This window comes from Amia ocellicauda, chromosome 3 (genome assembly GCF_036373705.1).
Source record: "Amia ocellicauda isolate fAmiCal2 chromosome 3, fAmiCal2.hap1, whole genome shotgun sequence".
Taxonomy (NCBI): domain Eukaryota; kingdom Metazoa; phylum Chordata; class Actinopteri; order Amiiformes; family Amiidae; genus Amia; species Amia ocellicauda.
The window spans coordinates 42,679,065-42,700,358 of record NC_089852.1 but is presented as its reverse complement, the minus strand read 5'-3'; the positions used below and the strand labels follow the sequence as shown (position 1 = coordinate 42,700,358).

The 21,294-nt window shown below is 44.7% G+C and overlaps 3 protein-coding genes across 4 annotated transcripts in view; 1 reads left to right on the top strand and 2 right to left on the bottom strand.

The window, feature by feature from the left end:
• The window catches only part of atm (ATM serine/threonine kinase), a 30,447-nt gene extending 24,319 nt beyond the window's left edge, over positions 1-6,128 (bottom strand). Inside the window, exons 1-14 of the mRNA XM_066699586.1 lie at positions 5,998-6,128; positions 5,148-5,228; positions 4,664-4,779; positions 4,306-4,451; positions 4,037-4,201; positions 3,705-3,870; positions 3,219-3,457; positions 2,927-3,096; positions 2,618-2,787; positions 2,052-2,423; positions 1,715-1,912; positions 1,352-1,453; positions 1,035-1,260; positions 87-212 (exon numbers count right to left, since the gene is read on the bottom strand). Of these exons, the coding sequence (XP_066555683.1) occupies positions 87-212; positions 1,035-1,260; positions 1,352-1,453; positions 1,715-1,912; positions 2,052-2,423; positions 2,618-2,787; positions 2,927-3,096; positions 3,219-3,457; positions 3,705-3,870; positions 4,037-4,201; positions 4,306-4,451; positions 4,664-4,779; positions 5,148-5,219 (2,268 nt within the window). The 5' untranslated portion in view covers positions 5,220-5,228; positions 5,998-6,128. The remainder of the gene's footprint in view (positions 1-86; positions 213-1,034; positions 1,261-1,351; positions 1,454-1,714; positions 1,913-2,051; positions 2,424-2,617; positions 2,788-2,926; positions 3,097-3,218; positions 3,458-3,704; positions 3,871-4,036; positions 4,202-4,305; positions 4,452-4,663; positions 4,780-5,147; positions 5,229-5,997) is intronic.
• A 335-nt stretch (positions 6,129-6,463) lies between these two features.
• On the top strand, positions 6,464-16,154 carry npat (nuclear protein, ataxia-telangiectasia locus). Of its 2 annotated transcripts, none has more exons than XM_066699583.1 (18): positions 6,464-6,617; positions 7,373-7,491; positions 7,862-7,922; positions 8,024-8,102; positions 8,363-8,403; positions 8,544-8,798; positions 8,953-9,028; positions 9,259-9,394; positions 9,529-9,620; positions 9,745-9,829; positions 9,988-10,084; positions 10,276-10,407; positions 10,539-12,089; positions 12,474-12,586; positions 12,746-12,812; positions 12,948-13,008; positions 13,126-14,797; positions 15,101-16,154. In XM_066699583.1, exons 1-18 carry the CDS (start codon positions 6,581-6,583, stop codon positions 15,179-15,181), a joined length of 4,755 nt encoding a protein of 1,584 aa, XP_066555680.1. In that variant the 5' UTR covers positions 6,464-6,580; the 3' UTR covers positions 15,182-16,154. The 2 variants fall into 2 exon arrangements, with proteins under 2 accessions (XP_066555680.1, XP_066555681.1); XM_066699584.1 differs by having other exon boundaries at positions 6,466-6,617; positions 7,384-7,491.
• Positions 15,999-20,458, bottom strand: acat1 (acetyl-CoA acetyltransferase 1). Its single transcript, XM_066699585.1, has 12 exons — positions 20,311-20,458; positions 19,675-19,722; positions 19,340-19,457; positions 18,972-19,067; positions 18,740-18,840; positions 18,497-18,640; positions 18,205-18,355; positions 17,875-17,970; positions 17,675-17,788; positions 17,230-17,294; positions 16,897-17,054; positions 15,999-16,392 (listed from the first exon to the last, which is right to left on the bottom strand). Exons 1-12 carry the CDS (start codon positions 20,362-20,364, stop codon positions 16,272-16,274), a joined length of 1,266 nt encoding a protein of 421 aa, XP_066555682.1. The 5' UTR covers positions 20,365-20,458; the 3' UTR covers positions 15,999-16,271.
• Between the last annotated feature and the right edge of the window lie 836 nt (positions 20,459-21,294).

The window sequence follows — 21,294 nt, the reverse complement described above, 5'->3', positions numbered from 1 at the left end:
AATAATAATTCCAGTATTGTCAACAGGCTGCACAAAAGCTAATTTGAAATCAATGAGGGTGACATATTAATAGTGGAAAAGCCCACCTTGGCTTTCTGGAAAAGCTGCGTTTTGCAGGCCTTGTCTTCAGTGAGAACGCCCACATGCACATAACCTCCCAGGACCCCGGTCAGCAGGTTCACACAACGAATCAGGCACTCTGGAGGGGTGGTCTTTGAAACACATAGACAAAACAAGCTTTTACAAAACACGGACAGGGGTACTACTTTCCAAGTCTGCTTTACTTAAAACAAAGAATATATATGAAAAAATAAAATTTCATTAAATTTAGTCATCTTTCAAGGGTTTGAAATACCACAAGATCTATGACAGGTAATACTGAATACTGCTTACGGGGGATGAACCATTTCTCCTGTGTTTAACGTAAGTATAACTTTGTTTAAACAAAAGCAGCAAGACCATTTGCTCTAACCTGCTTTTTCAACTAATGAGTCAATGTGAACACAAATATCTATTTGTCAAGTCAAGAAATAAGCTCAAACTTTTTGACCTGTAGGTTTTCTTGGCATATTACTAATGGGACACGGATGAGGGAATTCTAACTCATTCAATACACCCCAACTAGAACGGTTGTCAGAACCGTTTGACCTGACCTGAGAACTGTATAACCAACTCACTCCCTTTCTTTCCCGACATTTCCCCACCCAAGCCTTGCATACCAGCACTAATCTGATTGCCTAAGAACTAGATAACATTTATTTAATGCAAAGTCATGATTTCCATACAGGCAACATGGGATTTAAAACGCAATCTGATGCATCAGTGCCAAAACATCATGACAACAACAACAAAAAACCCTTGCACTTGGTGTGGACAGATTTTGACTTTTCTGTAAGATTAATGGTTTTCCCATTGCAGTCCACTGAGCCCCATTAGGACAAGGGACAAAATCACTGAAACTCAGAGATCCAATGTACAATCTGTCATGCCACCCACACCCACACCGATCACTCTGCCCTTGCTCTGCCACTCACATCTGGAGAGAAACAGTTGAGGAGGTGCTCAGCCACTGACAGCAGATACTCCTCCACCTTCTCCTTCAATAGCTGCAGGATGGCGACGTGAGCCGCCGCTGAGCCCGAGGGCGGAACGGTCTTCTCTGGCCCAGAGCAGTCCGGCGCTTCATCAAAAGTGAACTGCAGATACAGGCTCTCGATTTCTGCAAGGGCAGCGTCCCCGTCCGCCGCCGGACAGTCGAGGCTGTGAGGCGAGAGAAAGGCAGATTGGATGTATCGGTAAACCCCCGGTGCAAGAGATCAGTTGAGTGAAAGGGGACACAAAAGGCACTCACCTCTCATTGGGGAAGGAGGCCTGGAGGAAGGCCATGCCCGCTCTGGAGTCTTTCAGGGTCAGAGCCACCAGGATTCTGGGAACAAGCTGGTGAGGAAAGTCCCTGAGAAATACAGAGGCGTGTGTTAGTGAAAGAGTGGAGAGTCAATGCTTACTTTTTGGTGTACCTAGGAATCAGCCACTTAAATGCTGGCAAAGAAAAGACTAAAGAAGAAAGACATATTTAAACACTGCACCTACAAATTATGCAGGGCATTAGAGCAGGGCATGTAATTGCAGAACACAGAACTGAAGTGAAGACAGCAACTTCAATGGCACCCAACACTGCCTTGCTAGGTTTGTCCCTGGGGGGGAGAGGGTTCACCTGCGGATGACCAGGTGAGGTTTGGAGCTCTCCTCCGCCTCCTCACTCAGCTCATACAGCAGCAGCCACTGGACAACAGACTCCCTCAGGCTGGGCGCTCCACCACCCTCCATCGTCGCCGCCACATCCAGGCAGTGCTCCAGTTGCTGGGGAACGGCACACTTGCGCAGGGCCTCGGCCAGACACTGGGCCGCCAGACTGCGGACGGCAAGTCACATCATATCTTAGAGCTCTCTTAACACATATTTAAGTGTCAACTGTGACTGTTGACAACTGACCACTCTATGACACAGCTTCATAAATCTGCCTTTTACTTCACCAGGGGCCAGACACTCACTAGGAGGGCTTGCAGGCCGACCCGGAGAAGATCTTCCAGAACTCCCTGTCTACGGGGATGAGGGCTCCGTGGATGATGGTGTGCAAGAGGCTCAGGCTGTGGGTCTCTGTCTGGGGGGAGCTCACCCCTCTAATGGTGAGGGCCCACAGCCGAGTCCACAGCTTCTGCAGATCCGGCCAGCGGGCCGCGGTGCGCTCTGGGTGCAGGGCCTGGCAGGCGGCCACCTCCCTGAGGCAGCAGATCACGTAGGAACTCCTCTCCCCTCGCCGCTGCTCTGTCAGCAGCTGGGACAGAGCGGTGAGGAGGGGCACCAGCTCCCGGCCGGGGAGGATGGAGGGGTACTTGGAGACCAGGACGGTTGTGATCTGTAGCCTGGGAATGAAAATAAAACAGTTACACTGATTTTAGGGAAGACACACAGTTCAGTGTTCTTAATGTTTCTGACTATCAGATAGTTTAATCCACAATAAGATAAGTATTTTATAACAAATCACACAATTGTACATCGATAGGAGTGAGAAGCCAGTTTGTAAGAGATGCAAGCTACTCTATTCCCATCACCTCACCAAGGAATGATGTTGAAGTCGCTGGAACTGGGCAGCAGGTGGTCTCGGATGACCTCCCAGCCCACCTCGATGCGTCTGCGCTTGTTGGGTGTTCCCTGGGGGCTCTCTCGGTGGGTCACGAGGAGGTGGGACTGAGTCACTTCCAGAACTTGCGTATCATTGGTGAAAAGCTATTAAACAAAAGAGAGGTTTTTGCAGTACAGTAGTCAACTGGTTAAATAAAAATGGAACCAGAAATCAAACAGCTTTCATTGTATCCTACAATGGTATGGCTATAATCACACCAAGCTTAATTCGCCCGTGCATTACCTGACGACAGATGTCGGCCATCAGTTCGATGAGGTTTTCCTTCACTGAGATGGGCCGCGACCCGGTGCTGTACTTCCCTCTACTGCCTATTAGGCTGATCTCACCCACCAGGGCATCGTACAGGTTGTACAGCAGAGTCTGCCACTTAGCCCAGTCCTCAGAATGGGCACCTGTACCAGCAAAGGGGAATTACATTACAGTGTAGGGGACACATCCAGAGATTCAGGGCTAAATCACAACAATACGCTCAAAATGCAAACAGGTTTTCTGGCCCCGTGCGAGTCTGTCTCACCAGTGTCCGGAGTCTTGGCTCCTTTTGGGTGGTGCACGTGCAGCTGCAAGTGGAAGAACTTGATGATCTCCTCCTTCAGCAGGTCCTGAGGCCGCTTCTCTGACCAGATGTAGAGCACGATGGGGAAGAGCTCCTCCCCCAGCTTGCAAACTCGCGTCCGGCAGTTCATGGCCGAAGACCGCAGGAAAACATTCAGCGCAGCCAAGAGGTGTTCCAGAACAGCCAGATTGCTCTCCTTCCTGCACAGATCATAGCACAAATGACTGCACATGGCTCAGGCAACTACAATATGAGAGCCTACTCCATATAGTTCAATTAAAACAAATGTGCAACCAAGTTAATGGGGTTTTGATGTAGCTGTGGTAAATACATACTATATAGCATACTATATATCCTAAAACTATGGAAGAGAAAAACTTCAAGGGAACAATAAAACCTCATCATCTCAACAGAACAGAAAACATGGAGCACTGCCAGACACAGTACCTGGCCTTTGGAAAGGCTTTGGAGAAGAACTTGAAGAGGTGGTGTGTGAGTCCTTCTGTCTGCAGACAGCATCCCCTCACCACCGTGTGAATGATCCTGCTCACAAGAACACGATTGATATCTCTGGAAGCATTGTTGTAGAATCCACAGTACAACTCCAATAAATCTGGATATTACAAAAAAAACAAGGACAGAGACTTAACATTACTGAAAGTAGATGAATATGAATATAGAACTATACATCTGGAACAATTATATTATTTTGTGTGTGTGTGATTCTGCCATGCTTGTAGTCCAATATTTGCTAATGGTGCTGGAGTTTAAGCACCTACCAGCCCACTGTTGCTGAGTAACCTCACACCAGTACTTGCGGACCGACAGGACATCCTTCAGCAAGATGCTGCTGTAGTCCTCCCCATAGGCGCTGCAGCCGAAGGAGCTCTGCAGCATACTGACCACATGAGACAGGAGCTCTGAGCACTTGAGCCGGGGACCTCCTGCAAAGACGGATGGCTCATTATTAGGTTAGCTCAGGACACACAAGGGTTTCAATCTCCAGCACTGTCACTGGTCGCAATGGGCCTGAAGTGTCACCACTTACTTTTATTTGCACATCTGATGAAATATTTAATCAGGCTGCTGATTTCTTGCATTTTCTTGAGCCGGTTTGTCTGGGTGGTGGCCGATACATTGGCTTTCCCCGACTGAAGAGCTTCTGTCTCCTTCTGGATGTACTTCTGCAGAAACCTGCAGAGACAAGAACACAAGCAAGTGACACTTCAGAGCGGTTCATGTGGTCACATTCAATTCACTTCAAGTTCTGATGAACTACGCTGTAAACCACTTAAGGTTAAAAAATAACACTCCCAAGAATGAAGATAGAAGAAAATAGTTCTTGCAAGGCATAACACTATGTCTATTCAAAGCAATAAATCAGTCCTGAAGTTATTATGCAATACCTAAAGACAGCATCCCAGGTCAGCTGTTTGGAAGCTTTGGAAGCAGCCGAGGTTCTATCCAATTCGTCGATGGTCTCGGGGGAACCGATGATCCTTTTAAACCTATCAACTTCTTTCTGCAGCGAGAACACAGTCCTATCAGTCAGATACTGACATTGACTTTACCAATAAATCAGATGCATAATGTAATACCATTAAATGCTTTAAACACAGATGTGATCTTTTGAAATCCATCACATATTTCATTACCCTGGGTATTTTGAAGGAGGTATTTACTGTTTATTTATGAATTCATGTTATGTAGTATAAACACAAGACCTACAAAGTTTTTAATGACAGCATATCATTCATATAAGAGAGCTGGTATGCTCAAAACCATCCTCAACTTTTGATAGAAGTTCCCAATGACCACCTCAGACATACAATAGCTGAACATGTTGTTCAAAGTGGTGCCTCTTGTCATCAGTCCTTAAACTGACTTTACCTTCCTCTCCGTTGTCTTGTCGTTCTCTAATCCGCGGCAGCAGACCAGAAGATCGTGAAGCACCAGGCTCATGGTCAGGGCCTGGGGAGTCAGATATAGCTATCTCAGATGCAATCCCAAACGTCCAATACTACAGATAGAGTCCAAGACAGATGCAGCCATTTCACAATTTCCCAAGACCTAACTGACATCTTCAGTTCAGTAAAAGATCCAACATTCAAAACACTTTTCTCCCTTGTGTGGCAGAGTTCATATAGAGAGAGAACACAAGTGCTGTAGAACTTGGATTTAGTTTAGTAGTATTTGATTCACATGAATGCATACCTTTTCACTTTCGTTTCTCAAGCATTTCGTGTTACTTCATTAGAAACAGCCAGTCAACCCCAGTCAAGTGAGAACATTTTAAACACATTTACTCCAAAATAAGTACATGTAAAACGTAGACGTATACTCTAAATGTTTAATCTGCCCAAATATCAGCTCTTCAACACAGCATCCCTGCTTGACTACAGAACTGCAGTGCGTGTTGATGGTGCCATTGCTGTCACGCCCACAATGAACAACGTGTCTATATTTTGTTCAGATCTGTAATAACAAATAAACACATACTTCATGAAACAATACAAAACAAGTTATGGGTTCATCTGTCAACGTTTGCAAAACAATGAGTAGATTGGATTGGATTACCTCCCAAATCGTCATCAACTTACTTTAAAAAGACTTTAATGCATAGCCATACTCGATTGCACAGTTTTCCACAGTGCGATTTGACTGCGGAGTGAAAATATTCGTTTACATTACGAAACAAGGCCCGAGATCTGAATCGCTGTGAACTGCTGAGTTTCCCTACCTGCCGAGTTATTTCTGCCCACTTTATATTATGAATGGTCCGTATTTGAACATGCTTTTGCTGCAAATAGAAAGTATCCTGGGGTGCTGAATGGCGAACTGCGCCTCCTACAGTATGACTTCACCACCGGGTCACTGTGATGAATGGCAAGTGTGCTGGCCAACCACATCCCTGCAGCTGCACATATCGGTAAGTCAGAGGCGGCGTTGACCATCTGAAGTTCAGCAAAAATAAAGCCAGTGATCTGACTGTGAAAAAGGACATCACCGTGGTTCAGTGGCTACCATTTCCGCCTTTCTATAAGCCCCCTTCCGCGTTATTATATAGTGTTTGTATTCATGTGTCACCCACGTCTCTTTTCTGTGACATTGACTGCCGCCACAGAAACATGAAAACTACATTTCCCATCCAACCTTGTTCACCGGCGAGCTCCGTCCGAATACTTCCGGGTCAAACGCGGTGAATTTCCGCGCCATTTCTGCGGATGTGCCGTACAGCGGGGAATAAGAAAACAAATCAAAATGTTTGTGTGTCTGCTGTCTCTGTGCAACTCAGTAGCACTTAAAAACTGATTAAATAAAACATGTTGTTACCGTCCGACGTTGCGAGGCTCGTTTTGGGTAAGTCAAAGTTCAGACCTGTTATGTGGATATGGTGAATGTAGGCAGCGCTGCAGCTATACTTAGCTCTGATACAATCGGGTAGTCGTTTACTGTAATAACACTTAATTATAAAACAAAGACCCGACACTTGCACAAATAAAGCGAAAGATTTGGAGCTAATACACCCAACTACAAAATAACATTTAAGATAGGGTATATGCAAAATGAAATGCTTTAAAAATAAACCACTCTCGAGAAAACAAGACTGACAAAGTCACCATGCAGATTGATCTATTAAGTGCAATAATCGCGCTGACAGTTTTCTTATCGTTTACCTTCTATGTATGGCTTGTGTTTTTATGTAGGTGTAGGTGTGTTCCTGTCATTATTGTATAGCAGGAATACATGTAATTTATTCTACATCAGAGAGTGAATTAGTTCATCATAAAGCTCATAGAGCTCTGCAGTTGATCGACTATTAATGCTAATTAAGAAAAATCCACACTAAATTCACACTAAATACATTTCTACATTTAGAATGCTTGAAACCCAATCTCATGCTCAGGACTTGATGTGTTTAATTTAGAATAGAGATACAATGACATTTACATTGTGTGTTTATTATTGGCTTAAATGCAGTGGTTGACAGACTGAATGTTTTGGTATTGCAATCCCATTATGTATTTTATCTATTTAAAATATATAATATATATATATATATATATATATATATATATATATATATATATATATATATATTGGTTGATTTTAAGGCTATCTACAGCAAGAACGCCTGACTGCCACCTGCCAGGCGTTCATCGTGGAGAGCCCTGATCTGAAGGAGTATGCAGAGCACAGCACAGAGGACGGCTCTATACCCGCCTGCGTGTTTGTAAGTGCACTGCTGTCATCACATGTTCACAATGGCTGTCATTCCTTCATTCATTCATTCACATGTTTTTGAGAAATTGTTCACGCCCTCCAATTAAGATGTCATTTTTACATGCAAATCTCTCGACTTCAGCTGGCTTTGCTATTCCTTGTCATTGATGTAGCTGACCGTTTGTGTTGACACAGGTTATGTGCATTACTTTGCTGTCCAGATTTAGTTACCGATCATGAGTGTATTTTGACTTTGACATTCTTTGGTTTTATCTACACTTGATACAGTAAACCTTGAAGACTCGATCATGAACTATGAACTAGTCTGTGCTCTCTTTCACTTCTGTTTATATTTGCTTTTCTGTGCATTTTTTTTTCAGTCTTTGTTTGGAAAAAACCTGACCACCATATTGAATGAATATGTGGCAATTAAAGCAAAAGGTTAGTATGTTTTGAGGTATTAAGACTACATGATTCAATGTTAGGCTCAGGCCTTTGATTCCATTCAGAACTAATGTCTCATTCTTGCTTTGTTCATGAAGAGACCAGCCAAGAAACACAGGTTCCAGCAATGATGACATCACTATGGAAGAAGTTAGATTTCACTCTCAACCAGATCAGGTAAAGGAACTTTAGTTTTTGGTATGTCAGTAGTGTAATTAACACGACTCTACAAAATATGAGTAGTCTGGACATTTGTCTTTAAATATGAAGATTGTATCTGTTAAAATTAATCACTGAAACGAGTTCATGATTCCTTGTACTCTTCAGAAATACAAATTCAGTATCATTCTGTTATGGAATACTGTGAGATGTAAACTGTACTGTTGCTGTTTATATTTGAATAATTACTTCTAACTGGCATATGTGACTCTCCTTAGGTGCATGCAGAACTCTCCATCTGTTTCCAACAATCAGAGGCGTAAGTTGCTTTTGTATAGTTGTCTTTATTAAATATAAAATGGTGAATTTGCATTGGCTGTTTTGGAATTACAAATTGCACAAAAATCATATATGTCCATCTGAATCGATGTCATGAATGTGTGTGTATGTGTTTTGCAGTTCGCACACGGAATGGCATCATGAACATGAGGCGACAGAGAGCCCAGGCCTCGCTCCAGTCCCCAGCCTCCTCCGGGCTCCTCTCCATTACCCCCTCATCGGGGCCACAAATCCCCAGCCCCCTGCCAACCCCTCAGGGCATGCTGGGCCACTCCACACCCGTCTGTTACAGCTCTCTGCAGGCCAGACCCTCTCCTCTCTGCGTCAGCCAGCCCCAGAGCCAGGAGCGAAGCCGGGTTATCATCAATGTGAACAGTGAGTGGCACACATCACATCGCAGTCATGCTCATATGGTAGTCCAGAAAGGGCCTACACTGTTTCAGGTCAGAAAGTCTTGTTTGTATTGAGTTTGTGGATTTCTGCAGCCAAGTGAACCATGATTTTTTTTGTTTTATTTCTCATCCCACAGGAGATTCCCCTCTTCAGGTTGTAGTTCCTGATCGCAGATTTCACCCGGGACAGTTATCCCCTGGCCGCAGAAAATGGTAAGGAGGCTCTGCTTGAAACCTGGGTTGCAAGATGGTAGGAGATGCCAGATCCACACCAGAGTGTCAGTCTGAATACTTCAGGAACACTGCTTTCATTGAAATACTTTTCTTAAGCATTGGATCGTTGGCATTACTCAGGCAACGAAAAGCAGTCTGTTGACAGTATGTGAATAATCTGTTGTGTGAAGAGTTGTTTGAACAGTGCATTTGTTCTCTGTGTTTGTCAGTGACTCTCCAAGGAGGCGGGGGGGAGTGCTGTCTGGGCAACCGAGTGCAGCAGGGAGGGGCCCTCCGGTCTCCAGTGTCCAATCAGCAGAGCAGCAGAGTGAAGGAGAGCAGGAGACAGTCACAGAGAACTTCCCTGTGGGTACCACCCCCTCTCATCACCATCAATACAGTTTAATGATCTGCTTCCTACAGCACTATTACTCATAGTTGATTAACATACATGACAAGACTTCACTTATGAAATGTTGCTTTGTTTTGTTTCTTTACAGCAAATGGTTATAGACAATGCCAGGGAAAAGATACTCAGTGACAAGACTTTGCAAGAAAAACTAGCAGAAAACATCAACAAGTTCTTAGGGAGGTACGACTATGCATAACATTTGTAAAAGCAGTGCCTTTCAATGTTCACAGTTTGGAGAACTCTTCTATATACAAAACACAGTATTAATCAATTATTCATGTTTTTTTTTTTATTTTTTCAACAGTGAAAATAACCCACAGACCATGAAACAAGCCACAAGCAGCACCATGCTGCAAGACCAGTCTATTGACGAAATACTAGGCCTTCAGGTAAAATCTGTTTTGACCAATTTTTGGAGATCTTGACATTTCTGTTTTCCTCTGTTCACGCACCCCTTTTATCCTGCTCTGAGGTGCCAAACGAACGTGTCGTATAGGAATTCTGACCTCAGTCTGCCCTTTCTTTGTGCTGGTGTGTGCCGATACAGGGGGAAATCCACATGACCGATGACGCCATCCGTGACATTTTGGAGCAGACCGAGTCGGATCCTGCTTTCCAGGCTCTGTTTGACCTGTTTGATTATGGTAAAACCAAGTGGGAATTATCTGGAAGGTTCTGTGAAATGATGAGGTTTCTCCCTTGTGCTGTTTTTGCAAAGTCTATTCATGTCATGTGTGCAAACCAACCAGTTGAACTGTACAGCTCATTACAAAGCACAGTCTTCAGTATAGTTACAGTTGCTGTTTAATCATCATTCTCTCCTCTGCAATATTAGGGAAAAACAGAAACAGTGAATCTGATGCTCAAGATGCAGATGCCAGTATCACAGACCCTGCACAGGAGATTGTCCTCTGGGAAGGAGAGTTGACCGAGCCCAATGAAAGCTCCTCTGACATTTGTGATCAAGGTATGGGGTTGACTTGATTGATTTAATTTGGCCTTCCAGGTCACCCAGTTACAGTAATTTCACAAAACTCTTGTGTGATGATGTCACCATTAACTTTCAATTGATATATTTTGTATATATTTGTTTTTCAGTCACCAGCTGTGAAGATTCAACATCTGGAGTGGAATCTGCAGCCAGACCGTCAAAGACCAGAAATGAGCTGGATGCCAAAAGCAAGAAAAGCAGGAAAACTCCACACCCGCTCCCAAGCACTTCAAGGACTCTGCAGACCTCCAGTACTTCACACATTACCAATGAACTCCTTTTGACAGCTAGACCTTCAGCCAGTGGGACAGGGCCACCTGGGGCCAGAGTTCCTGGGAGCAACATCAGAACGAGAAGTGCTTCTCGCAGTGTCTTGACTGTGGCAGAGGGCACCAGAAGCAAAGACAGCAGCCCGATGACATCGGACAGAGACGTGTTGAGCTCCTTGCTTTGCGATGAGGAAATAAGCATGGATGTCGATCTGCAGGTTGAAACGGTGGTGTCATCGCAGAGTAAAGTGCAGTCTCCTGCTCTTTTGCCAGATAACCAGAAGAATCTGGATAAAGGACACCAACCTTCAGTTACTGTAGAAAATAATACTCTGCTTTCAGCCTGTGATACAACAGAGTCTACTGTAAGTCTGAACACTGCCACAGCATCCAAAGATGGCCCTCAGCAGCCATCGGGGACCTGTGAGAATCTGGATGGGGCTGATGGGCATATGCCAAGGTCTCAGGCTGATGCCCCTTTTCTTGGAGAGTCCGAACAGACTGCTGCTGCAGATGCAAGCAGAACTTTATCAGATCCACAGCCTCACAGTCCCTTCACCCCAGCTACTCCTCCCTCTGAGAAGACTAGAGCTGCACATTCCCCTGCCGTGGCAGAGTCCTCATCCTCCAACGCCAGCTCAGGGAATGAAAGTGGCGAAGCCACGAGCAGGAGCCAGCTTGGTGACAGTGGGGGAGCTTCTCTCTGCATCACTGAGAACCTGTCTTTACCGACTGCCTTTCCCATGTTGGGATCCATGCCAGGATCTTGCCTGGTGAGCCCCCTGGCCCCAGAACCTGACCCCAGTAAAATTGTCTCCCTGAAGATCATCATAAGTGACGATCCAGATGAACAGTTGGGTGACCCTGTTCTGGCCAGCGCCGTCTCCAGCATCACCAACGAGAGGATCCCCACCATCATCCTCTCCTCCCCTGCCAAGTCACCTGCCAAAGGCCCTGGGTTGGTAGGCTGCCCCATCACCCCAGAAGAGACTGTGCAGGCTGTCAGCTGCTTGCAAAGAGCAGAAGTCTTTCCAGTGGCAGAGCCGAATCCTGTTTCGGTGAAACCTGGAGAGGCAGTAATTGGGTCGCCGGTTGTTGGTTTGGAGGAAAGCATCCAGTTGTCCCTGTCTGGTAGTACAGAAATACAACAGGAGGCTGGTTTCATCCAGCTGTTGCCGGCTTCCACCTCATTTGGAGCCTCCGGCAACTATTTCATTGTGGCGGACCAAACGGCAGTGGGCCAGACTGTGACGCAGCCCAAGGTGATGATGCTTCCCAGCAATGCCGCAATGGGGCAGGTGTCCTCTGCATCACGCATCTTGGCAACGCCCCCTCGCTCCAGGCCCCTGATCTCCATGGCCCAGGGAGTGTCCCAGGGCTACACACAGGGTAAGACTATAGCCTGGCACCACATTATTCTGCGTTGGTCTAGTCTTGGCCTTTGTGCTTGATCTTTTTCTCTTTCCCCCTGCACTTGTGGTTTTCTGTTGCTATGAAAACCTTGATTAACACGCATGTCTTGCAGAAGGAGGATTTTGTTTGTTTGTTGATTGATTGAAGATGGTCTTGATCAATACCTATTAATGCCAGGACAGTTTAATGTACACATTTGCAAGATGAAGGACTTGGCTATGGGGTACTCCAGTTTTAGATGGAAATATATTTCTGAAAGTGATGCATGAGTTTATACACACACAACATTTCTGTGACTTTCATGGTTTCGATTACTGCTCCGGCTCTTGTGCTAAATAAGGGCTTTTATTATTCCTTCAGGTTCAACACTCTTCATATCCTCTCCAGTTCAGCCCATGTTACAAAGCATGATGGTCCCTGTTTCAGTCGTTGGACAGAACAATTCAGGCAAACTCACGATGCCATCCAAGCAGGTAAGCCCAGCTCAAGAGCCATTGTGTGTATTTGTTAAAAGCCTTGTTTATGTAGCCCATAGTCATATTTTCTGCATCACCACCACCATTGTGATCATATTTTTATTGAATGATTTTTGGAAGCAAATTTGTAACTGTTTTTCTATCATTATTTTACAGCAAGTAAAATATCCAGTGAAGCCTAAATTAAAACCAAAATTGGCTCCAAAAGCCAGCACAGACACCGGTAGGTACAGCTTTCTTCTGGGGGGAGGATACTATAACAAGATACTATACTAAAAAAGGATATTTGGTTTATATTAAATTAATTGTTTTGTATTTTGTTGTATCTAATGGAATGTGATCTACTTTTAATTTGTAGGGAAACCTGGAACTTCTGGATCAGACTTGGTCATTAATATCACTGGTTTAGAAAAACATAAGTGAGTGTTTTGAGTTGCACACAAAAAACATGGTTTACTTTCTACTAACCATTGTTCTATCATGTTTAAGACTCTGCTTTATACTTTATTCTCCCCGTCTTTCATCTCAAATCACAGACCTGGCCCATTGCTGTTGCCTGCAGCTTCAGAGACACACAAGCCGAAGCCAGCGGGCCCCTCGCAGACCCTGGGGGCCACTGACAAGCTGAGGCCCACAGAAGCCCCCCTAATGGCACCGTCTCTACTGTTAAGCTCAAGCCCTCAGAGCCTGCGGAGCCACAGGAGGGTGCTGTGTTTTGACGTCCCGGCACCCGAGGAGCACAGCAGTGCTCAAACCAGGGACACTCATGCTCCTTCGCCAACTAAGACACCTGTTCCAGTCAGCACAGCTGCCCCTCCCATTACCCCAACTGCACCAGCCATTACCCCAACTGCACCAGCCAATACCCCAACTGCACCAGCCATTACCCCAACTGCACCAGCCATTACCCCAACTGCACCAGCCACTACCCCAACTGCACCAGCCACTACCCCAACTGCACCAGCCACTACCCCAACTGCACCAGCCACTACCCCAACTGCACCAGCCATTACCCCAACTGCCCCGCCTGCCTCTTCCCCTGACGCACTGCCTAAAAAAGCCAGTCCCGTGACTCCGCGTGCCAGTGCTAAACTCAAAGCGCTTCAGACAGCAGCGGCGAGAAGCGCCAGTGATCTGGTGGCCAAGAGCAGGCAAGAGGCTGGGAAATCCATGGACAAAACAAAAACCGCAGCGGCCAAGAAGGATTCGGACAAAAGCACCAGTGTCCCCAGATCTGGCGATGGCCACAAAGGAGCTCCATCGCAGAGTGATTCTGTGCCGAGGACAAAACCGCCACATTCAGGCAACAGGAGTGACTTTGTGAAACCAGAGGAGTCCAGGAGGAGCTCTGACCTGAAAAAAAAATCCCAGACCTTGGAAAAGAGGGATGATGCGACAACAAGCACAAAGAAAGATGCAACTCAGAGCAGCAAGCCCTTACCTGCTGACCACAGGACTAAATCAAAAGTGACAGCAGGCAGGAAGGAGACGGATCACAGGAGCCGGACAGAGGCGAGTGAAAACCGTGCTGCGAAGGGGAAAGAGGGCCGGTCAGAGAAGAGGAGCTCCTCACAGGAGCCGCCACACGTTACCGCCAATAAAGAGAATGAACTGGAGGGGAGGAAGAGCCAGGAGAAGCCGACCAACGCTCCCCCGACGGCAAGCGATTCCCTTGCTGCCCCTGCAAGCTCTGCTGCCTCCCATAGCAAGACCAGCCCCCTCACGAAACAGGCCACAGAGATGCTCCAGGACATCCAGGGACAGATGTCCACCTCCACGCCATCCAAGAGGCTGGCAGTAGGATGCCCTGAGCTGCCTCTCCCCAGAACCCCCGGGTCGGGTCGCCACTCCGAAGAGCCTCTGGACTGCTTGAGGACCCCCGTGCGCCAGCGGCACGGCAAAGAGGGAGAGGGCACCCCCCGGCACCTGCCTCCACCCGCCACCCCCGACCTGCCCACCTGCAGCCCCGCGAGTGAGGCTGGCAGCGAGAACAGCATCAACATGGCCGCCCACACTCTGATGATCCTGTCTCGTGCCGCCATCGCCAGGACGGGCACCCCTCTGAAGGACAGCGCGCAGCGGCAGGGCACAGCCTCCCCGGGGGCCAAGGGCAGGAAACGGAAACACACGGAACCCCATGCCAGCCCCCCCGGTAAGAGAGAGCAGCAGCAGGGCGCAGCGTCACCAGGCAGTAAGAAGAAAGCCAAGGTGAGCCGAGCAACACCGAGTCGGTGTGTTTTTGTAATGCAAAGAGTTTGAGGATATCTTCAAATTGTACATTTATTAAAGCAAATATGAGCTAAAATAAAAACAAGGCTTGTTTACAAATAGTTAATTTAGATATTACAAAGAAGGGATATTCCTTAACATCCAAGCTAAAGAAACTATTTTTTTTTAACTAATATAAATAACTTTATTGCTAGCAGTACTTAACTTCATACAATGTGAAAAAATAAGATCCATCTTGAATATTTATTTTGAGACTTCTGTGATTCTTCTGTCCCCAAACAGAAACAGAAGAAGTTGCTGGACTCCTTTCCGGACGACCTGGATGTGGACAAATTCCTATCATCTCTGCACTACGATGAGTGAAAACTGCCTCTGCATGGCAGAGGGATTGAGGCCTTTGGGTAGGACACTACATAGCACAAGGATAAGAGGATGGATCTCGCTGGATTCTCTTGTAATGGCTTGGTCCATTCAGGCTAATGAAAATAAATCTTGAATGCTGGAAGAAAACAAAATAACCCTAAAAAGTTTGTTTTAGACCTTATGGAAAGCAGGTCAAGTATTCTTCTCCCCAATATCTACTGCCACCCCTGTCCCAACATTTTAAATCAAGAGTGATCAAGATTTAAAAACCTACATGAAAAAGGAAATGCCAGTGAAAGGCAGTTTATACCTGTTTTTTTTTTTAAAAGATGTGCTCAAAAAAAAAAAAATGCAACAATATGATTTACTATAGTAACTGTATGGAAATACTTCTAAATTATATGTATAATTCTAGATGTTTCACCTCCGTGTGAACAGAATTAATTGTTTAGGGTTAGAACTGTTTACTAAAAAAAATAGAAGGCATTCTAAACCCCCTTTATTTAACTATAATTATTTATGTGAAACCATGTTTGAGGTATACTTCTAATTTGGACAGTGCAGCTTCCTCGCTGTAGGACACTAATTTATAGGGATAATTAAAAACTGAGTTTGGTGTTGCATCAAGAATCTACAAGCAAAATGAGACCAAAAGCTTTCCTCTTCTTTCAAAGCTAAAGGTGATGGGTTTGTTATTTGCAAAACAAACTGCCACCAACTGGACCTGAATATTATTCAGGAGGAATATTCCCTGTTAAGGAGTATTTTTCAACAAAGCTGAATAAAAGACAAAAAACAGAAATAACACACCAGGTGGTTCCATTGTTCAGTCATATTTTGCTTCAAAAGGTTATGAAGTTAGTCTGCTTTATTGGAATACAACTGTTTATAATGTCATACAGAGCTGGAGTGACTTCATGGAGTCACCGTAACTGGATTGAACGTGAGAAATAAAACTTAATGTATGCAGGTAGTTTCAAGAGTGTTTGACCTTTTTTTGGACAAATAAATAGTTTATAAAGCCAGATTTTAGTACATTCGGAACAGGTAGATCAAAGTTGCAGCAAATCCATTTCACTGAATGGCTGCTTCAGCATCTCTGGATGAGGATTGAAGAGGCTCCTCCGCCACCATTGCAGATGCCTGCCAGTCCATACTGCCCCGACTGTAGATTGTGCACCATGTGACCGACAATTCGGGCTCCAGACATCCTGCATTGCAAATGAAAACACACTGGTCAGGTTACACGCCCCAGACTACGCTTTTGGAGTGCTTAAAATCAGTACCGCACTCCAGAAACTACTCTCGGGATTGTGAGGAACTGCCCAACATTATGCATGAAATGACCAAACTACTTTATATACAAACTTTATGCACTTCATTCACCCCAGTGAACTTTGAAAAGTCTGCCCACAGCATTTCAAAAAGCTGATTTAACTACTGAATAGAAACCACATGATCCAAGACCTGGCACTGCAACTCACTGTCTTCAGAAACCAAGAGCAGATGCCAAAAAATTGTACGTTTTAAATCCAGTTTTTAATCACGGCAGCCTTTTAACACTCCTCACTCCGAGTTCATTTTTACGCCTGCTTTCAACAAGAATAAGAAAGTAGTGGTTATACTTGTTAAAATAAGTATGCTTACATTTTTGCAATCTAGTAAAAAAAAAAGTTTAACATTATTTCTATTAGATTTCCCTTTTGTATGCTTACCCAATGGGGTGGCCCAGGGAGACGGCTCCTCCGTTGATGTTGACTTTGTTAGGGTCAATATTCAGCATCTTGATGTTGGCCAGGACCACCACACTGAAAGCTTCGTTGATCTCCCACATGGCAATGTCTTCCATCTTCAGACCTGCGGCTTTAAGGATCTTTAAAAAAAGTATACATTTGCTACAAAAAGAACTCCCACTGTGTCATGTTCCCAGTACATTAACAAAACATACAAGAGAAAAAAAATCATTCCTGCGATGTCTTGTGTGCAGAATATTGTACACATTTTTCTTCAGTGCAGCATCTCTAGTGTGTCATTGGCCAAACACTTACCTTGGGTACAGCATACGCAGGGGCGATTGGGAAATCGATGGGATCAACAGCTGCATCTGCAAATGCTGGTAAATAGAGGTGAAAACAATTCAGCCCGAACTCCCATGTATATGCGTTACATATTGAGCATGAAATCATAAACTATTAAGTCAAAATTTGGAACTGGTTTATTAAAATGAAGAACTATATAAATGTATTACCCACTTAGCTCATGACCCTCATAAATTAAGATGTGTCATACAATTAAAAAAAAAAATATATAATATATATATATATATATATATATATATACACACACACATCCGGTGTTGAAATGTGATCAATGGAACACAAACATAGGAAACCATCACTGGGTTCAATAAGGTGAAAGTCAAACCCATTTTCAAACAGACAAAATAAACAGCACTTGCTTAACTAAATCTAGGTGATGGGTGAACCTACATACCGATGATCTTTGCCAGGGGAGTGACATTGAGTCTCTTGGCTGCATCAGCCGTCATCAGGACTAAAGCAGCTGCGCCGTCATTTAGCGTGCTGGCATTGGCAGCAGTCACAGTACCTACAATCCAAACCAGAATACAGGATTTACTCCGTCCTGCTGCTTTACAGAGTCTATATCTCGAGCAACTCAACAACAGGGCCTACCATTCTCTTTCTGGAAGACGGTCTTCAGTTTAGGCACCTTGGAGAAATCCACCCGTCTGTATTCCTCGTCCTCCTTAACCACGATGTCTGGTTTACCTACAGGAAGGGAGAGGAACGAGGCTAGCTTTTAAGGGTCCGTGAGCCCAAAAAACAATGAATTGTTAAACTAGATTGAAGAAAAACTTTAAGGATTTATTTGTGTTGAATTTCTTTAGGATGTTTTAACTATACTTTAAAATGACTTCAGTTTTTCTATTTTTAGCCACAATGTTAGAAACTAAAAGGTTGACTTCATTATGGTCATTTAAAAGACCGCTTTCGCAAGGGTACCTTTCTGTGGGATGTTAACAGGAACGATTTCCTTGGCGATGACCCCGGTCTCCCAGGCGGCTCTGCTCCGGGTATAGGAGTTAATGGCAAAGGCGTCCTGCTCCTCTCGTGAAATGCTGCTCTTCTTGGCCGTGTTTTCAGCACAGTTGCCCTGGGTTTAGCACAAAGACAAAGACAATGATGTGGCAGCAAACGGCAAAGTGCGGTTCAAGTGTCACAAAGGGCACACAACACGCCTGGGATACACTGAGGAAGTGCTGCACGATGGATCATGCCCCGCCGAGCCGTGTACCATGTGGAACTTGTTGTAGACATCAGTCAGGCCGTCCTTCACGATGAGGTCCTCCATCTTTACTCCGCCATAGGGGGGCGTTTCTCTCGCCATGATGTAAGGGACGTTGGACATGCTCTCCATCCCGCCCGCCACCATGACATCCTGCCACAACACAGGGGCCCCGTTACAAACAGGTCAATCCGCCATGATCACACGAGTGGAGAGATCCCTGTTCTGATCTGATCTGTTCCCGTACATTACCTGGTGTCCACACATCAGACTCTGGGCTGCCAACATGATGGATTTCATGCCAGAAGCACAGACTTTGTTCACTGTGGTGGCCGGGGTACAGATTGGCAGCCCTGGACACACACACACACACACACACAAAAAAGATTGAAATACTCAGGGGGTGTGAAATATTCCTGTCATTACAGAGAGATTTTCAATTAGAAAAAATGAAGAACATGCAGCCTGCAGTAACAGAGCTCACCTGCACCCAGGAGAGCCTGTCTGGTGGGAGCCTGTCCCTCGCCGGCCTGCAGCACGTTGCCCATGTACACCTCCTTGACCTCCTCCACCGGGATCCCTGAGAGGAGCCACAAGGCACCCTGCGTTTACCACCAACCACCACAGTGAACACTCTCCCTCACAACATAACTTATTTATTATTCTTTACGAACAGATTCAGGGCTATAAATTTGAACGTCTGCTTCGTAATGTGCTTTGAGAAATTGTATTATGCATACAAAACCCTATATAAAAACCATTGATTGATTTAAAGTTGAAGATTACCCCTCGTACTACAGAGACAAAGCCCAGTAAAGATAAGCCGCTTGAGAAGCCAAAGCCTGACCATACCTGCTTGTTCGACCGCTCCCTTGATCGCAATGGAGCCCAGTTTTGTGGCTGGCACTGTGGACAGGCTGCCTTTATACGAACCCATTGGGGTCCGCACAGCACTGACTATGACCACCTCCTAAAGAGACAGAAAACACCAATGCAATCTTTTGTACAGTGAATAGGGGAAGTCACTCACATGCAAAAAAAAAAACTTCTAGGAGAAATACAGAGAAAAACAAAAAACAAAAAAAACACCTGTAGTCCGTTTATATGCACTATATAGTCTTTAAAACCTGTTATAGTATTGGCTTATGCAAGAAAGATTTTCCCCCAAAATGAAACGCTGCACTTACATTTAAACTTGGACGAGATGCATAGGTTCTTGACAAATATTGATGAGCCTGTATGAAAAAAATCAAAACACACAGTTACATCATTATGTTGAGGAAATTATCACATGAACATAAATTAAACATTGAGAAATGTTTAAATGGCAGGGTTAATGAGGCTCATTTAATCCCCATATTAAAGTCAACAGAATTAAGAAAAAAAAAATAGTAATATTGTAAGAATAAGATGCATCCATTGCATTGCACCCCCTTACGATTAACGTATTAGTATTATTAGAAATACGTCCTTTAATAATAACAATAAATCGTCGGCAAGTTTGAAAACGCATGCTGAAATTGGGAAATGTATGCAATGCAATATTCCCTTTGTTTTCAAGTTCGAAGTGAACGATATATAATGACACTGAACTGCAGCTTATATAGGTGCGTCACAGCATCAGGCCGGACACACAACCGACAAGGTTAACAGTGGAAAGTGCTGCACATAACCTCACTTATTTCACCTCGATTAAAGACACGCAATTAATATTGCACAAAGGCCCAACTGAAAATATCACTACGACCCCAGATTTCCTGCACATTCAAAAGACATTCATGCAGACAATTGGAGCCATAATCGTGCCCTGACGTGACACTCACCAGTAGCCTCCTGCACAGCTGCGTATTCATGGCGAAAAGTCCCCTGGATGACATAACGATGGACAAACCTGCACAACTTTTATACACACAGCGGACCTGTTTCACCTTCAGCGGCTCGCCGGCCAACCCCCGCAGCCCCGCAGCCCCAGCCAATCAGGACAGGGGGTGTGTCTGCGCGTCACCGGCCACACAGAAAGGCAGCGCGGGAAATGTAGTTTTGTTATACTGTCAAGTCGTCGGATCATTTGTCAGAGTACGTCTCGTCTTCAGTTTGGGTATAATGTCTCCTGTCCATGTATTGTGTGTGTATTTTGTGTATATCCTCCTTTAAACCAATGTCTCAGTCTAAACTATGCTTCTAATTGTTGTCGGTCTGACGTGCTCTGGGTGCGTCCTATACTTTTTCTAAGGCTGTAGAAAAAACTGAGTACATATTGTATGCTTGTATGTAAAAGTTTGTTCGTAAAAGAGCATCTTACATAAGATATGAATAACCATGAACCCGCCTCACTGTAGCCTATATGGGTTTTATACCCAACATGTGAACTAGGTAACTGATTGTTTTGCGCTTGATCATGGTATTCAGTGATTGATTATTTAGAGAGACCTAGTATGAAGCCTGCAAGATTGTAGTTTTCCAGGAACAGGGTAGTCAACACCTCTGTGTTAAATCAATGCCTATTTTAATGTCAGGGTTTTAATTCTTGTTATTTGAGGGAAAACCAGAGCTTGAGAAATCCTCTCACGTATTTGGTGAAATTATGAGATGGGCTTTTAATCAAGTACATTCGTTTCGAAAGTCCCATTCAGATCCATACCCTAATAGTTGCGTAAATGCTCATTGGCCAGTTCAATATATATTTCACAAGCTATACATGGGCTTAACGTCTGTAAAACTCTACATTTAAAGTTCTTATTTAGTTGGAACCTGTTGGTTCTGACAATCATCAAAACCTTTAATTAAGTTTTTCAAATCCAGTTAGC

Excerpts from the sequence above, each read along its gene's own strand:
- npat (XM_066699583.1), top strand. The coding sequence starts at position 6,581 with ATGTTGTTACCGTCCGACGTTGCGAGGCTCGTTTTGG. Across the intron at positions 9,830-9,987 it reads ACGAAATACTAGGCCTTCAG|GGGGAAATCCACATGACCGA; the intron begins GTAAAATCTGTT and ends GTGCCGATACAG. Across the intron at positions 10,408-10,538 it reads CTCTGACATTTGTGATCAAG|TCACCAGCTGTGAAGATTCA; the intron begins GTATGGGGTTGA and ends TTTGTTTTTCAG.
- acat1 (XM_066699585.1), bottom strand. The coding sequence starts at position 20,364 with ATGTCATCCAGGGGACTTTTCGCCATGAATACGCAGCTGTGCAGGAGG. Across the intron at positions 19,723-20,310 it reads AGCTGTGCAGGAGGCTACTG|GCTCATCAATATTTGTCAAG; the intron begins GTGAGTGTCACG and ends TTTTTCATACAG. Across the intron at positions 18,356-18,496 it reads TCTACAACAAGTTCCACATG|GGCAACTGTGCTGAAAACAC; the intron begins GTACACGGCTCG and ends TGCTAAACCCAG.